Below are 18,829 nucleotides of genomic sequence, written 5' to 3'. Positions count from 1 at the left end.
AATTATTTCATTCTACTCACCCTTTATATAATAGTCTATATTAATCTTCTTCCTTCTCATAACTAAATTATCTTTATTATATTTTACAAATCTTATTTTTAATAAAAAATATTTAAATATTATTATAAATCATCTTATTTTTAATTTTATCTTTTCTTATTTAATCATACATTTAACTTAAAATCTTTTAACTCCCCGAACTTTGCATGCCATAACCACCATACAAAGTTATCTTATAAAATATTCTTTTTAACTTTAAAATAAAACACCACAAAATACACTAAGTTGAGAAGCGAAAAGAATGAATTCTTTCTATTTTATTCCAATGGATGCCCAGGACTTTGATACATGCATCAACAGATCATGTTAGTGTAAAAACGACACTAACGCAGTAACTGTATCCCCATTGAATCTCCACCTCCATCCCTTCTGGGTTCTAATTATCCTTTTTTAAGAATTGGAGGAGAAGCCTTGTTCCAGCAAAACCACTCATCTTTCTACCACAATGCCTCATCTTATTTTACCTACACAAGCATAGAAGGAGCCAGCTCTCAGATGAAGGCTGTCAGCAACCTGAAACTCCATTAATGGCGGCGGCAGCTTCTTGGGCTTCAATAAATTATAAGGAAGGAACATTGCCACCAATCTGCTGGTTTGAGTTCATTTTCAGCATGGTACTTGTTCAGCTACTCACTCTGATCTACCTGATGCTGACAGAAGTGTTGAAATTTGCTGTTTCCTTCTGACATAAACAATCAGGCAAAGGGTTCACATAAAATGCTTCTTCGGATCGAAACCGATCCATGCCTTTTGTACCGGAAATGGGGCCCTTTCTCTTCCTTGGAGAACCTTGCCTGTACAATTAACCAAAAGGAAGCAGTGAGCAAATTTAGGAACCAACATCACTATAAGGGATTTGACATAATGAAGTTGGAACAATTCCATATAATGATCAAATGCCCCAAATTTCCCATGAACAAAGGGTAATATTCACGCACGCTTTGTAGATTCCTGCAAATATCAATTCGACTTCTATGCAAATGAACAATGTGACAAGTTTTATACAAGATGCCGTTCTCAGAGCAGCCATCTGGCGAGAGAATAATGATATAAAGTTCCAACACAACTTTCATATGAAAAAGTTCCATAAGATGGCAGTAAATGAAAATAATTGATATACGCATGTTCCATCACATATCTGCTATTGTGAAACCAATCTATACAACATGGAAACTCAACTCTCCTACAAATATTCATGCTTGTAGAATTTTATTATGCTTCTCTCCAACTATGAACAAGGGTAATACATGAGAAAAGACTTGGCATTTATATTAAGCCCATAGACATCCAATCTAATAATTGGAATCAGGACAGCACACCTAGATGTCATTGATCATTATTTCGTATAAATGCATAACATTATAATAATTTTCACATTCACATACCGTCTCCTGTGGATTTCAATAACACGAGTGGAAAGTTTTTTGCCTTCTCTCAGGGTGCCCCTCTCTATTTTGTCAAAAAGGTGGACAAGGGCTTTCCTGAAGACAAAGGGAGGAAAAATTGAAATAATATCAGAACTGCAGAGAGAATGACCAATACATACATCTTACTGAAACCTGTACACATGCTCCAAAAACTTGTTCTCTTGCCTGTCAGGAGAAATGGTCTTCCTATGTCCCAAGAAACGACGATGACCCTCAACTGCCCTCGCCATATTTCCAGAGTACGAGGGAATAAATATATCACTCTCAACTGACACAATGTAGTCTAGAGCAGCCATTTGAGATGCATAATTGACAAAAGGCTCTATCTCCTCTGCCGATGCTAGTTTTTCCTGCAAAAGTGATGGTGGCAATGACAAAACAAATAAATGATTATTAGAAGAAAATAAACTCTACAATGAGGAAGTGTCTGTTTTAAGTAGGTTTGACCAACTAGCAAGTGGTCCTCATTTATAAAAGGTAATCCATGTTATACCTGTGGGGTTTTGACCCCTCAATTAAAACTTTCAAGTTCAGAAGATAATAAAAGATGGTCACTGTGCTATAATATGAATGAAATCATCTAAACCCAAGCCCTTATTACTTCCAAGCCACATCCACTACTCCAAAATAATGAAAGAAGTGGAAACCAGAATCAGCATAAGATTACGTCCCTTCTGAATTGCTCCCACTTGCTTCAGATGTTTTTCTTGTTAATTCCCTCCAACAGACTTAAGTAAGTATGCTGTTTTAATCTTGCAGTCTTTGAGGTGAGACATACCATGGTATCCCTCAGCCCACTATTACTAATAACAAATAGTATGATATTGCTCAGCATTGGTGGTTGTCCCTATAGTGTAGCATCATGCAGATCCTACTGTCTCTCTACATGTGTAAAACCAACAGGGTAGATTAAGAACATGGAAAGAAATTCCCACATTGCATGGATTACCAGCTTACGACACAAAGCCACCATTAATTTCTAGTTCTCTTTTTCTGGGTCCAGGATCAGTCACATTCATGCCAGATCATACTTGGCACATTATATGTTTCTTCTAGATTTACACATGTGCAAGGCCCTTAAAGTTTCCCCTTCAAGCTGAAAAAGATATCATTAACATTAAACGCTACAATTTAATCTGTCAGAGAAATTAAAGGAAATCATCAAACAAATGGATGATTTCACAGCATACCTTATCCATTAGAAGGGGATAGCGCAGTCGCAAATCAGCCATACGAGAATCTCCACCATATATCTCTCCAGCAGCAATATATATGGGGGTTTTTGATGGGAATCCCATAGCAGTGAGGAATATGCCAACCTCCTTTGGAGTCAAAGGGCAGAACCCTTTGGCTCTTTGTTCTGTGGAATTGATATCTTTTACTTTCCAATATGCAGTGTTCTCCCTACAAGTTCAAAATAAAAACATGAAATGGAAGTCGAAAGAAGATAGAACAACCATTAAAAACAGTGCAGTCAATGCAACAGATGACTAATTATTGTATGTAAACCTGTAGACAGATCTTTTACGAACCCACCTGATTATCTTCAGTTCATCAGCTTCCTCTGGGGATAAATCATGTGTGCACCCACTAAAGGCAAGCATGTCCTTTTCATAACGTAAATGCAATGCAATATATGGACCATAAGACCTCATTCGATCCACCAACAACTACAACATGAGATAATAATTCTGCATTAATGCCTACATAGATATAATCACTCTTAACAGTCAAGGTTATTTATTTGAAATGCTACTTTTCCCATGGCTTCAATTGGTGGTGAAAAGCGCAGCGCTTCATAACAAGCACGACAGCGCAGCTTCTGAATGTCTGGAGGCAGATTATTGTTTGCCAGTCGAGAATCAGACTTAGCTGCTCGAATAAGCTACAAATTTTATGAAATTTCAAATGTCAGCTATCTTTCTATAGCCTATAGGTTTAATATTTCAATTGAATGCTCAGGTGGTCCAAATACCTGATAATCTTCCCACAAGCTAGCAATCTCATTCTGGTAATAATCAATACCAGACCAGCTCCTAAAGTGCTTAATTGCTCTGGTAGCGTTTGCCAGTTCCTTAGGTAGTTTTTTAATGACTTTAACATCATTAGCCAAGGAAGTAATAAAATGATCTTCATCAAATACATCAGAAAAGTTGCTGCATGTTGAACATGTAATGTTCAGAATAGCATCAAGCATGCACAAATGTAGATGAAAATGTAAAAGCATGAAATTGGGAAATGGTACCTGATGTCCTGCCAAAATGAGCGTTTATCAAGTTCTGGAATTACAAGTGTGGCATTTATGATATGAGAAACAGCAACCATGTCACATATCTGCAAGTCATAAGACAATTCCTTAGCTGCACATAATAGCTGTACTGAGAACTGCATGATACAGTGATAGAGATGAAATGTAGAAGAAAGACATGGCAGTTCTGTTTTCTGCATGTTTATGGCGGTATCACAGATTGCAGTATTGCAAATTGTTACAGTATACATAATCAACAATAATTGACAGAGAAACAGAACAAGTTCATGTTTTTAGACTATTCATACTCTAATGTTGGGGCAATTACTTGCAAAGGCCAGAAAAAGGTACCAAAATAAATGGAATGAGCATGTTACAGGAAAAACTAAAATTGGGAAATGGATTTACCTAACATCTAAATCCATGAATTGGCTCAACTAAATCAAAAATTGATGAAGAACAAGAGTTTGAATCATTTTAGAATTTTATAATTCTAGTTATCTCATATTTTAGTTATTTAGGAGTTTTAGAGGTTAAGAACTTTATGTTCTTGATTGGTACATTAGATTAGATTCCCAGTTTTGTGAGGCTTAGGAACATTATATATTCTTTTTTTATTTAATTATACATAGCTTGCGAGAGCAGGAATTATTCAAATTGAGATTATTGATTACTGAATATTTCCATCTCTTTCCCTTGGTTTCTTAATCTTCTATTCTCCTACTTGTGGGAATTGAGTCTATAAAAAAGCTTTGACAAATTTTAACTTTTGGTAATTTCTTTGGTTATATTTAATTGCAATTCTATGGCCTATATTTTATCAATCAAGCTGCCGAAAAGAAAAAAATAAAAAAACAAGAAGTTTATAGTGGTCCAGTGTCACACACCTACATCCACTATACAAGGTATTCAACTCGTTCTTTAGGAGGGCATATTTATAGCTTATCGCCTTATTTTAGCCATCCCCAACGATTCTATTGAAGTACAAGCTTGAAAATGACAACTTGCAGAAAGACAAAACACACGGGAAACAAGCTGTTGGGTGACTGTTGACTGACGGATCGAATTAGACAAGAAAATCAAATTTAATCAAAGATAGAATCCCAAAAAGATTGACTGCTATCCTTGATAGGCAACTCTCAACCTGACTCTCGAAGCCAAAATGTAAAACAAAAAACTGGGGCAATGGGAGTAAGATCAACTGCCAATTCCAATAATCAGAATCTCAACAGCTTGGGTGATGGTCAACTATCCTAGTTGACTGCTCTGAGCTATGCCAAACATCAACTTTCATATTGCAGTCAATTGTGAGGTTGACTACTGAATCCAAAATCCAACTCTGATCAACCGGATCCTCCCAAGTCAACTGAAGACCAACCAATGACCATATAAGGTCAATTGGGCAGTTTGCTTAAGAAACTGCCAGAAACAAAATCTAGAAAACTTCGACTATCACACTGACATTTGACTCTTAGACACTTTATTTAGCATCCATAAATTTCAAAAAGCTTCAAGGAAAAATATAATTAAATCTCACAAGTTTTGTTAGTCATACTATCCTCTCTCTTCTCTTTCTCACTCTTCTGGGTTTCTTAACTTTCTCGTCCACTTATCCTCATTCCAGCGGCCCGTCTAGGATTCTTCCATCTGTTGGCCATGAAAAGGACAATTGAGAGGCAGTGTTTTTGACACTGTAGACCTGTAGCCACCTTCAAACCCAGCCCAAAGTAATCCATATGTTTTTCAAAACCCTTCACGATTCATTAGGCTTGAGTCCTTTTAAGACATAAACCAATTGAATCAAACCAGTCGAGTATCAAGGGGAACCTTACCCCTATTTTAACCCGACCATAATTGTGACAACAAGCATCAGCTTGTGCTCCAGCCAAAAACAGATCCAGTGGCAAGAAAATCAGTATAACACCACCGTCAAGCCTTAATATCACCAGGTGGAGTAGAGTACATGCATTCTAGCTCCCTAATTACCTCTATCAATAAACTTATCTATCTTTTGTAAAACTCTTACATCCAATGTTATGCCTAAGCATTTCTCACCAAGTTTTCATAAAGCCTCTACTCTTTTGTTACAAATTTCTTCCATCTCATGAACTCTCTTCATGAGTGCATCTATTAGTTCTCTGCTCCCATGTTCAAACTCAATCCCGCCTTGCACATTTTATCTTCAATAAGTGCCAGTCCAACCTTATTACAGATAATCTTGTTTATAATTATGTCTTTTTTTATATAGACGTATATCACTGTTACATTTTTGTCTCAATTATGCTTATATTTTGCACATGTTGATACTTAACCTCCCAATCCCTTCTAGCTTCAAAAGGTTTATACAATTACATAAAACATCATAAGCATTTCTTCACCTTAACCGTCTAATTTTGATTCTACAAGTAATATTTTTTCACTAATCTCCCTTTATTTTTAAACAATTGATCCAAGATAGAAAAACCAATCTTTTCTTATAATAGTTTCATCTTCAATTATTTTCAGATCATCATCCACACTTCTATTTTTTCTAACGTTGCATTTTAAATATTTGGCTTTTGATTTGCTCAAGTTAAAGACTTTGAATTCTAAGGCATCCTGCATAACATGACATGCTAATTCATATCTATAAATAACCTACACCAACACACCTCCACTTGAATGTGCTTAGTCAGTTCATCCATCACTAGAGAAAATGGTAGGATTTAGCATAAATCTTTGATGCAATCCCGTTATAAATGAAAAAAAATCTCAATATCCCATTTATAAGTCCTAATCTGTTGTCTACTTCATTAGACGTGTCTTTAATAACCCATACATAAGCATTTTGAACGAACCCTTTTCTTCCCTGAAATCGTTCACTTTCAGAAGATTTGCCTAGGAGATCACCATATTTTGGTTAATAACTATATTTTTTTTTTCATTATGTACCTTAGTAAGTAGATGGCTTTCATTGTTAACCTATCAAGCATAAAACTAATAAATTTTCAAAGATATCAGTTGCTCTTGAGGACAAGCTTGGGTGGCAATGGTAGAGTGGCTCCTTTGTGACTAGTTGGTCATGGGTTTCAGTAAAAGAAATAGTCTCTTCACAAAAGAAGGGTAAGGGTCTGCAAATATGACCTTCCTCTAAACCTCGCAGGCGGGGTGTCATGTACATTGGGGAAATCATTTTTCTTTTAGTTTCTCCTTTTAATCTTTGCTAAATCACTCTTTCTCAAAATTTTAAAGTATGACTCACTAAATTGTCATGACCCTAGGGTTTAGCTAGGGTCTAGGAAGGAATTGGGAAGGATTCGGGAGAGAAACGGAGAAGAATTGGAGGGAGATATAGAGCAGAAATCAAGAGAAATGAAAGAGAACTAGGAATAATGAGAGGGAAAAAGTAAGGAGGGAAAATATGAGTTCACTATATTATTTCAGCATGCCTTTCTCTACATACTTGAGCCTATTTATAGGCTATACAACTGAAAGAAACATCTAGAATAACAGCCCCATGTGCTGTAACAAAATAATAGAAATAGCTCCTAATAAACAAAGGAAACTAATTACATTAGGGCCCTTCTAACTACCCTTGGGTCGTGACATAAATGAATTTCTTTGTAACTGTTATAACTTTAAATGTCTCATTTGTTCTAGTAAATCTCATACTAGGATGTTTTTTCTCTACTTGTTAAACATTTTCTTCGATTTATGGCTTACATTAAATAATTTTGTTAACCATAAAATGTCTTCCTCACTCATGCATTTTCATAATTCTAAAAGGACATTACTTGGTCCAACAATTTTACTATTCTTCTTTTTCATGGCTTACTTCATTTCTTTCTAGCAAATACAGCTATGGAACATGTAATTTTTATATTTTTCAGAATTATCAAGATGCACCAACATAATATTTGTTTCTCCACATTAATTAAGAAGCTTGGAGAAATACTCCTCCATAGTGAAAAAGTGCAGTTTTCCTGGGAGATGCAAGGAAATTCTTGAATAGATTGTTATTCCTTCCAGATTTATCTCACAAGCATTGGAGTGTCAAAATTCACCACTCAAATTTTGAAGAGGTTCTATTTTGTCAAATCCAGGGTAACTCAAAATGAAAGCATTATTTTAACTTCCTGGAAGAGAGTTCTGTTCAACTGAGAAGAATGTGGAGATCAAGAATTTTTAATTGTTTCAGAATTTTGTAATTCTAGATATGTAGGGTTTTATTTAGACATGTAGGATTTTTGGAGATACAAGGATTTTGATTTGTACTTCACGTTAGATTCCTAGTTTAATAGGGATATTAAAAAATGTCATGTTTTTATTTTCTAGTTCAATTAGGATTCTAACTTGGTAGGAATTTGAGTTTTCAAATATCTCAACTGTATGAATTATTTAGATCTGGACTACTGGTTGATAGATAGAAAAAATTGACGAGCTATAATTCATATAGTTGATCCCATCTAGTGGGGATTAAAGCTTGATATGTTATTGGATTAATAGTTGATGAATATATAATATTTATTATTGAGCTCTTTCTCTCTCTTCTCTTCCTGTGCCCTCTCTTCTCTCTTCTTCTTTGGTTCTATTTCTATATGAAGGTCAAACCATCTCAAACTTGCAGCATCTAGGTCATCTGCTATAATAACTACTGGGATCAAACTGGCAGATGTTGGATTAGATCATGCCGTATCTTGCAACAATAGAACCAAACGCACAAAAAGTTATTCTAGATTGGTTTGAGTCCAAATCAGTCAGACTTACAACATCTGATTTATCTACTATAATGACTAATGGGATCAAACTGTTTCTATATGTTGGATAAGACCATGCCATATCTTGCAACAATAGAACTGAACTCACAAAAAGTTCTTCAAGGTTGGTTTGAGTCAAATCGGTCAAACTTACAGCATCTAAGTCTTCTCCTATAATGAATACTGGGAGTAAACTGGTTCTAAATGTTGGATTGGATCACAGAACCAAACTCATGAAAAGTTGGTGAATATTGATTTGATTCAAAACCGGGACCCTGAAGCCCTTGAGTTTGATAAATTAGCATATTGCAAAAACATGGAAGCAATGGCAAATACAAGATGTTTGTATAGAAGGGGACAACATAAACTATCTTAAGTTTTGGCGCAGCTAAGAAAAAATTTCTCAAATTCTGCAGGGGCTAATACATGGTTTCTTCTACAATTCTCAAAAATACTATAGGCTAAGGTAAAATTTGAACTTCAGGGCCCTATCCATGCCCCCATTCCACCAATGCATAGAAGTTCCACTAATTTGAAAAAACAAGTTAATTATGCAACAAGACATAGTATTCCTCCTGTGAAAGAGGATGTTCATTTCCAACCATATTCATCCTAGTCGTAGGGACATTTTCATCTCAGTGATCTCACTACTCACAGAGGAAGAATTGGGGTCAGTGCCCCTGAAATGCAAGAATAAGGAAAAAATAACATTTCATGATGTACATGTAAAATAAGAAAAGCACCATTTGTTTCATGCAACCTTTGGCATCAGTTACATAGCTGACCTGGGAACTATTCCATTGTGTAAAGGAGAAAAGGCTTGATATTTTAACCAGTTAACATCACCTAATGTACGTCAGGACCCTACGGTGGTTAAGGGTAGTTAGGGGGGTTAAACAATGTATGGGAGGTTGTAACAAGTAGAGGATAGTTGTAACAGGAAGCTATTAACAAAATCACAGTAGGCATTTGAGGGCAAGTAGAGGATAGTTGGATGGTTGTAACAAAATAACAGTAGGAGCTGGGGGGAGTTAGACGGTTGAGGGCAGTAGGTGGTTGTACCAGTTGAACCTGCCAATGAAGATGGGCTGGGGGAGATCAGTCACGCCAACCATGGAGGCAAAGGGAGTCGCGAACGGCTAAGAAGGCCGTTGGAGGTCAGTGGCGCCATCAGTCTCATACCTTCCCCAATTTCTGATGCCCAAGCTGGACGTGTCGATGTTTGAAGGACAGAACCCGCGATGGTGGGTTTGGAGGTGTGAAAAACTATTCAGCATCTATCAAACCCCGGAAGAGCAGAAGATAATGTTGGCAGCGGCATATTTGAACAACATTGTCAATTCTTGGTTTCAAGATTGGTACAAGTCGCAAGAAGGCAACAACTGGTCCCGATCCGTGGAGGATTTCTGTACAAGATTTGGAGCCCGAAATTTGGCAGACGTTGTGGAAGAATTCAACAAGCTGAAGAAGTGGGGGCAGTGCAGCAATGCCTGGAAAAATTTGAAGAACTCAAGTTTGTGATGTGCACATTAAATCTGAGATCAAGCGAAGCCTACTTTGTTTCAAGTTTCATAAGTGGGCTGAATAATGAATTAAGGCCAACAGTGAAGATGCAACAGCCAAAAACGGTCAGAGAGGTAGCAGCAGGAGCTCGGCTGAAAGAAATGATGGTAGAGACCCTAATAAGAAAACAAAAGTTTTCCTTTCAGAGTAACCAGGTGGTTTTTAACCATTGGGGTGTTAAGGAGGCAGTGAAGGCGGGCCCCATGGCGAAAAACAGTATGGTACCGCCAATGCTGGGGGAAATCAGTCGTTGGGGGGCAGGTCAGGAACACTGGAGCAGCAAAGGCAGGCTGGTCTACGCTATAAATGCGGAGAAAGATATGTACCGGGCCACCAATGCAGAAAACAATTGTTAATGTTGGAAGGAGACGAAGAAGTACTAACAGCTGAGGAAGTGATAGAGGAGGAAGAGGTTATGGAGGCTGAAGAAGGGGATGGGGAGATATCCCTACATGCATTAAGGGGTTTGGTGAATAGGAAAATGATTAAAGTGGAAGGGCGGGCGAGGAATCACAAGTTCATGATCTTGATTGATAGCGGAAGCACTCATGGCTTCCTAGATGAAAAGACAGCAAAGAGATTGGGATGCACAGCAACTAATGTACAGCAGTTGACAGTAAAAGTGGCGAATAGAGAAAAGATGGTGAGCAAATTGGCCTGCATAAATTTTTGTTGGGAAATGCAGGGTGAAATATTCTTGACAGACTTAAGGCTATTAAAGTTGGGAGGATGTGATGTGGTATTGGGAGTCGATTGGATGCGGACAAGTAGTTCCATCAGCTTTGATTTTAATAAGACTATCACAAGGGATGGAAGGGCAGTGACTTTGAGTGGGAGTTTGGACAGTGGGGCATGCAAACTCATCAAGGGAAAAAGGCTGGGAAAGCTGCTGAAATCAAGGGGAAAGCTGCTGAAATCAAGGATCAACCAGGTGGCACACTTGTTTTCATTACAAGCCACAGAGGGGGAGGAGGTGCCAGTGCAAGATGGCCAGCTATCGGTGACAGTCAGTAGCCCAGGCCAACCACTATGGTAGGTACATGAATCTGACTCTTTACATAAATTGTTGGAAGAATTTAAGGATCTCTTTGTAGAACCCTCATCCCTACCTCCTAAACGTGCATTCGACCATGCTATACCTCTCAAACCTAATTCGGAACCCGTCAATGTCCGTTCCTATAGATATCCACCCAAGCAAAAGACTGAAATAGAAAATTTTGTTAAGGAAATGTTACAGCAGTCTATTATTTAGCCTAGCCACAGCCCATTCGCTTCTCCCATCCTTCTCGTTAAAAAGAAAGACAGTTCGTGGCATTTTTGAATTGATTACCGTCTATCAATAACCATTAAAAACAAATTCCCTATACCAATAATAGAAGACCTCCTAGATGAACTCAAGCATGCAGCCATCTTTTTGAAACTAGACTTGCTGGCTAGTTATCACCAAATCCATATGAAATCCGAAGACATTCACAAAACTACATTTCGGACACACCATGGGCATTATGAGTTCAATGACATACTGATTTACAGCCCATCTTTCGACCAACATCTCATCCATCTCCGGACTGCATTTGAGATCCTTAGGTTTAACCAACTATATGTAAAGAAGTCAAAATGTGCTTTTGTCCAATGGCAGGTGGAGTATTTAGGCCACATCATCTCTGCTCAAGGGGTAAGTACGGACCCAAACAAAGTGGCAGCTATGCAGAATTGGCCTAAGCCTACAACGGTTAAGGCGGTGCATGGGTTCTTGGGGTTGATAAGATATTATCAATGCTTTGTGCACAACTATGGGATCATAAGTAAGCAGCTAACAGAGCTGTTAAAAAAAGATAATTTTCAGTGGAATGCACAGGTGGAAGAGGTGTTTCAGCAGCTGAAAAACACTATGAGTGAGGTTTCGGTTTTGGCCTTACCCGATTTCAGTCAACCCTTTGTATTGGAGACGGATGCAAGCAGTGTTGGAGTCGGAGCAGTTATTGCCTGACCCATCTAGTAAGCCGGGGTATTCTATTTCAGGTGGGTTGATGAGATTTCTTGGGCGAATTGTGATTGCAGACTGTGCTCAGCTAAAGTCCAAAATTTTACAAGCTCCACATGGCTCATTGGTAGGGGGCATTCAGGGATTCGGAGCACCTACCATAAGGTCAAGCAACTGTTCTATTGGCCTGGTCTTAAGAGGACAGTACAGGACTCTGTGCTGTCATGTGATGTGTGCCAAAGATGTAAGCATGAATCGGTGGTGACCCCTGGTTTGTTGCAGCCTCTGGAGTGTCCGGAACAGGCCTGGAGCTGTTGTCCATAGATTTTGTAGAGGGGTTACCACGGTCAGAAGGTAAAAATTGTGTGCTGGTGGTTGTGGATCGATTTACTAAATTTGCCCACTTTATAGGCCTCTCTCATCCCTTTACGGCTCAAGAAGTGGCCCAAATATTTTCGGATCAGATCATCAGTTTGCATAGGGTGCCGAGGACTATTGTCTCAGACCGGGACAAGATTTTTTCTAGTTTCATGTGGCAGGAATTATTTAAGTCATTGGGAGTTAGCTTACATATGTCTACCGCCTACCATCCGGAAACGGATGGTCAAACGGAGAGGGTAAACCAGTGCCTTGAGAATTACTTGTGCTGCCTTTGTCTAACTCATCCCTGTCAGTGGCACAAATGGCTTTCTTTAGTGCAATGGTGGTATAATTCTTGTTATCACACCTCTATTAAGATGTCCCTGTTTCAGGCCCTATATGGCTCCAAGCCCTCTTATTTGCCTGCCACTATGTCTTCATCGTCAGTAGCTGCGGTGGACGAATTCCTCCAGCAGCAGCAGGAGGTGCTGCAGATCCTTCGGAGGGAGTTGGCTTCAGCCTTCCGCCCAGCATCGGATGAAGCAATTTGCTGATCTCCGCCGCAGTGAGCGGGATTTTTCTGTTGGAGATTTGGTTTACTTGAAGTTAAGACATACTCACCAGCAAGCCCTCACTAATAGTCCAATTTCCAAGTTGAGCCCTAAGTTCTTTGGGCCTTTTCCGATTGTGGCCAAGTTTGGATCCACTGCTTATCAGTTACAGCTACCATCTAGTTCTCATATTCATCCGGTTTTTCATGTATCATTGCTCAAGAAATCGATTGGCACACAGTAGGTTTCTTCTACGTTGCCCAACTTTGGTTCCAAATCTTTTCCTCAGTTGGAACCAGCCTTGATACTAGATAAGAGGGTGATCTACTGGCATGGCACCCCTATTACCCAGGTGTTAGTGCAGTGGACGCATCTCCACCCCGACAATAATACTTGGGAGTACCTCCCTGACTTGTTGCAGCAATTTCCGCAAACAGCCGGGCTCCTTTCGCTTCCTTGAGGACAAGAGTTCTGAACCAGGGAGTAATTGTCAAGACCCTACGGTGGTTAAGGGTAGTTAGGGGGGTTAAACAATGTATGGGAGGTTGTATCAAGTAGAGGATAGTTGTAACAGGAAGTTGTTAACTACAGTTGGATGGTTGTAACCAAATAACAGTAGGAGCTGGGGGGAGATAAATGGTTGAGGGCAGTAGGCGGTTGTAACAGTTGAACCTGCCAATGAGGAGGGACCTATATAAGAGGCTTTCCCTCTCAATAAAGGATATCAATGCATATTTTGATAAACTTTCAGTTCTCTCTATCTCTCAATTTCTCTCTGTTCATCCTTCCCCTCTCGTTTCTCCCTCTCTCATTCTCTCTTTCTCTCTCAAACCCAACCCCAATTCCCCTCACATGAGGAAAATTACCCTTGTCAGGCTGAGACCCTGACAATGTATAGGATTTTTTTACCCAAAAACAGAAACCTGTATTAACTCCATTAAATACAAATGGCATAAAGGATTTCAGCCATGTTCCTATAGTCTCATACTTCTTTGACAAAAGAATATTGCTCCAAACCCTGACAGATTACCAGTACATCTATCCTTCTGAGTTGATGTAATCCTTTAACTTATCAGTGAAGCAGCAGAAACAAAAATACAAACATGTATGAGGAGCATGGCAAAAGATAAAATAGAGCTGGCTTGATAAAAAAATTTACAGTAGAGAGACAGATAGGACGCAGACCCCAGCTCGCATCTGATTAAGTCCTCCATTTGCATGAACAAGGAGGTAACCTTGAGACTCTTCAGGCACTGAACAAACAAAATCATTAACACATAAATAAAGGAATAACAGTTACCAATGAGTTCCATATAGCAAACTAGAAACAGAAACCACAACTTCCTTACTATTGTAGGTTGAACTTGGCTGCACGCAGGGCAAATAGTCCCGGTTTGGGGGTCGCTTCCACAGCTTATCTAGATCCTCAATCCCACTGGCACCATTCACCTGTCAAGTCTAACTGAGTGAAATAAGAAAGATGTCTGACTATAATGTACCAAAAAATAGACAAAAAATAAATAATGTCATTACATCAATGACACTCAACTTGCACAAGATAGCAGATTAGATTAACACAGCCAGCCTCTTGATGACTGAGTAAAGAGAAAATTCTCAAGAACTCAATTGCTTAAAATGGGATATCAGAAACAAATCAGGAGGCATAATGGCATAAATACTAAGATAAGCACAAAACCTTGTGAGCAGGGAGAGGTGTTCTTAACAGATGGGGCGGCGCCAGTTCCAGCTTCCAGCTTGTCTCTCCTCCCAATTTTTGGTACCCGATTTCTTGTTGCTTTAAAATTGAACCAAACCCATACGAATAAACAATCTCATTTCACAACCAACCCACTATATAATATAAGATGTCGTAACACTAAAAGAAGAACACCCTCTGCTATTGCGTTAACGAACAATAACCTAAAAAAGGTAACCTTGATGCATTGATTGATATATAAGATTCAAAGAACTCAAAAACCCCAAAAGCCGAAAGAATCAATAATCAAAAACCACATTAGCCCAGTCCACTAATTCTTGCACAGACCCAAAAAAAAAAAAAAAATCTTTTTTCGAGTTCAAGATTTTCCAGACCCAGAACAGTTATTCCAGAAAAAATGGATGAAAGTGAAATCGAGGGGAGTCACTCTAAGAAATTGAAACCCAAGAACCAGACAACATTTGCAATCAGTTGAAGACGAAGAAGAAAAAGATTGTAGGGTCACCATTGATAGCTTGTAAGAGTCTGGCAACTTGGGGACTCGGGAAGGGCGTAGGTGGGCATAGAGAAGGGCCAGTAGGCCTATTGAACCTATGGCGCACGTTAGTAACCTCCTCAGTAGTCCCAGCGTCTTCCACCTCCGCCTCTGCATCTCCTCTTTCTATTTATCTTTCTCTCTCTGAAAGAAGAACCCTCTCTCTCTCTCTCTCTCTCTCTCTCTCTATATATATATATATATTTATATGCAAGTATATGATATGTATGGGCTTCTCTTTCTCTGTCTAAAGCAAACCCAGTCGGCTGCCTTGATTCCTTCTTCTTGCGAGTCTTGTGACTGAACTTTGGTTGGATCAGTTTTGTGAAGGAAAGGGAAAAGAAGAAGCATTTATAATTGCCCAAGAGCACGGTAACAAATGAGGCGTGAAATTACACCAATTGGGCTCAGCTGTCAGCTTTCAGCTTTCATGAAAGAGAGACAAAGATAAACATTGCGCTTATGGGCTATGATGATTGATAGTCATCATCCGCATCAATTTACAATTTTCTACATGCTTTTTTTAAGTTAAATTGTGAGAATTTTCATGATTTTTAATGTCAATCCTGAAAACAGCCAACTTAAATCGTATCCCGTGTGTCAACTAAAATAATTTAGGGTATAACTATAAAATACTCAAATTATTGCTTGCTCTCATTAATTAACCAAATTACCCTAAAGTAAGGTTCAATGGAAACTGTGAGAACCAAGTGTCATTAGTTTTGAGCTTTGACATTGCCGAAATTAAACCCAAAAAAAAAAAACCAACATTTCAACGAACCCACCCTATTTTAATTGAAATCTGTATGCAATTAATGTGAAAGTTTGAAGCAAAATTGTGGCCGCCCTCCAAGTGTTTGACGAAATGCGAAAAAAAAAATGAAAAAATATGAGCGGGGATAGCGCATAGCATTTTGGACACTGAATCGTTGAAGGATCTCTTCAAAACCTTGTATGTGGAATCGTGAATGAAGGTAAGGGAATGTGAAATGTGAAATGGCAAGTGCATCCATTTCAAGCACCGTTGTGAAGAAAAGATGCTATGCTGTAGGAATTTATTAATATAGCAAGAATCTTGACGAGTTATATACATTTCACTTGCCTTGCCTTGATAGTTGAGAGCGAGCATTGAGGATGATGGAATAGATTTGATTGATTTGAAGAGTGAAGTGAAACTACTGAGGGTCATATAAATGTTGTATAATATTATTAGCCATTAGGAGGATTCAAATCTTGATAAAAATAATTTTAAATTTGTGGGCTTATGTTATTGAAATACAAAAATGCAAACTATAAACTCGTGTATTAAGAAAATTTGTGGGCTTATGTTATGTACTATGGCAATTTAAGCACTTTATGCTTCCCCAATTTCATTATAAACTTGGATAATGGTGCCTCAAGTCTCTCCCCCAAATGTCTTTCCCTCTCTCTCTCAATTCTCAAATGTCTCTCTCCAGTCCTTTTGTCTTTGGTCGTGAATCGCATGATGTGAAAATTTACCCATATCCATCAACTAGTAGTGTTTGGTAGGCCTTAAAATTCTCTTGTCAAGAGAAGGGATTTAATGACTTGCCATAACATAAGCAAGCTGCATCTTTCTAGTTAATAATCTCTTCAATTTGTTTCGTCTTTTTTTAAACATCATCAAGCGTATGCCTACATTTTACTAGAAAATTAATTAAATGGACTGTATAAAAAGACATCAAAGCCCAACCCAATTATTTGGTAGTTGCATTTCTTTTAAGACCAGATGCATAAAAGTATTTTTTATTTTATTTTTTTTAAATTAAAAGTATTTGGTAGCACATGACATGAATGAAGAAGGATGAAGCCACCCGAAAAGGAGCAAAAGCAAATCGACAACAGGTCAAGTGTAAAATCTTTATTCTTCTCTTTAATTAATTAATCTCAATATTTCTTTTTTATTCTTTCATGTTGTTTTTTTATTATTTTTTAATTCTTTGAAATATTAATCTGATCGATAAAATTAAGAATCCCATACTGCAGTCTGCATCAACTGCTGTCTGGCCTGCATTGTCCTGTCACAGTTGATTGTCTTCTTCTATGAATATGAATAAAATTAACTTTACTAATATATTTCATTACTATGATTATCTGATACAAACGTTGGAATTAAGTTTTTTCAATATTTTTAAAATTTAAATTTAGATAAATGGAATTGAAAAAAAAAATGCAATAAGGAAAGAACAAATGCAGTACAATGATGTAAAATGGTTAATCAAGGATTTTGTAAACATACACAAAATGTATTCTATTACCTTGTAGATTTTACAAATTCAACTATAAACATTTACGGTTAGTTTTTTATACTTGGTTCAGTCAATACCAATACACTATCTTTCAAATGATAAAACGTAATTTTTTTACAAGTTTTTTAAATAATGTAAAAATATTTCTCAAGAAAAAAATATGAAATCAAATAGTAAGCACTTAAACTTTTATCTTGAAAGAGAGAGCCACACAAATTTTAAATGAATATCATTCAATGCGTTCAACGGATATATTTTTCAAAATCTGACAATTGATACTCGACTATTATAACATCTTACTCGATTGGACTTTTCATATAATTGATTATATGGTGGACTTACTCAAATATGACTAAATCATTACTTTACTAACACAAAACATTCAAAAACTCACATTACTTACTCAAGTACAAGATTAAGATTATTCGACTATTATAAGACTTCACTTGAGTACCAACATTTACTACTCGATTGCATTTAGATCTAGAGACTTAGCTAGAAACTAACATATTTTCCCTCAACTAATACATATATTTATTTGATTAATAAAATACATTAGTAGATTGAGAAATAAGATTCGATCGAGTAAAAAGATGATTAGATCATATAGCTCACTCGAGTGAGAAAGATGCTTACTCGATTTCAAAAGCTCCATATTTAATTTAGGTTCAAGATAACATAACTTTGCATAACATACTCATAGAAACTTATGATACTCGATTAGACTAATTCATATACTCGATTATTTTTAAAAGTATGCTAAGTAATACTCAATTGAGTTTTATCAACAAAAAATTCATACTTAATTGATTTTCATAAAAGTTTTCTCACACTCGACTAATACAAAAATATACTCAACTATTTTGAAAATATATCAAAGTATGATATTTCTAAACTTAAGAGAAAATTAAAATATTTTAAAAATTATTAATAAACCAAATTTACTAAAAAATATTTGATCACCAAAAAATAATTTATCAATAAATCAAAATACAAAATTCTTAACATTATATTTCTTTCAGAAAAATAATATCTTATATATGCATCTTATATATATCATTTACATAAATATACTTTTGAAAAAAAAGTAATGTGTAAATAATATTTTATATAATGTAAAAATGTATGCAGATAAAAATACTTTATTGAAGTGATTTATAATTACAAAAATGTTTAAATTGAGTTATCTTAGTGATATTATATATTTTAGCATTATCTTAAGGGAACATTGGTACATGAAAAGTTTTTATATTAAATTGAAAATCTACATTCTCATGGTACAATTTTTTTAAAAAATAATCATAAAAAAATAACATTCACATGATTTATTTTTAATTAATTTTTGCACAAAAAATTTCGTGAGAGTTGTAAATCTTGG

General features: G+C 36.9%; 1 protein-coding gene across 2 annotated transcripts; it reads right to left on the bottom strand.

Annotated features, from left to right (window-relative positions):
* Window positions 1–285: 285 nt before the first annotated feature.
* LOC127800101 (O-fucosyltransferase 7) lies at window positions 286–15,635 on the bottom strand. Of its 2 annotated transcripts, XM_052334532.1 has the most exons (12): window positions 15,152–15,635; window positions 14,626–14,724; window positions 14,279–14,378; window positions 14,115–14,182; window positions 3,733–3,821; window positions 3,463–3,643; window positions 3,244–3,372; window positions 3,024–3,157; window positions 2,678–2,891; window positions 1,653–1,837; window positions 1,446–1,541; window positions 286–854 (listed from the first exon to the last, which is right to left on the bottom strand). In XM_052334532.1, the coding sequence occupies exons 1-12, from the start codon at window positions 15,296–15,298 to the stop codon at window positions 701–703; spliced, it is 1,596 nt and encodes a 531-aa protein (XP_052190492.1). In that variant the 5' UTR covers window positions 15,299–15,635; the 3' UTR covers window positions 286–700. The 2 variants fall into 2 exon arrangements, with proteins under 2 accessions (XP_052190492.1, XP_052190493.1); XM_052334533.1 differs by lacking the exon at window positions 15,152–15,635 and having other exon boundaries at window positions 14,279–14,387; window positions 14,626–14,723.
* Window positions 15,636–18,829: the final 3,194 nt, after the last annotated feature.

Source organism: Diospyros lotus, chromosome 4, assembly GCF_014633365.1.
Source record: "Diospyros lotus cultivar Yz01 chromosome 4, ASM1463336v1, whole genome shotgun sequence".
In the NCBI taxonomy this organism is placed as follows: domain Eukaryota; kingdom Viridiplantae; phylum Streptophyta; class Magnoliopsida; order Ericales; family Ebenaceae; genus Diospyros; species Diospyros lotus.
This window is presented reverse-complemented; position numbering and strand designations above follow the sequence as displayed.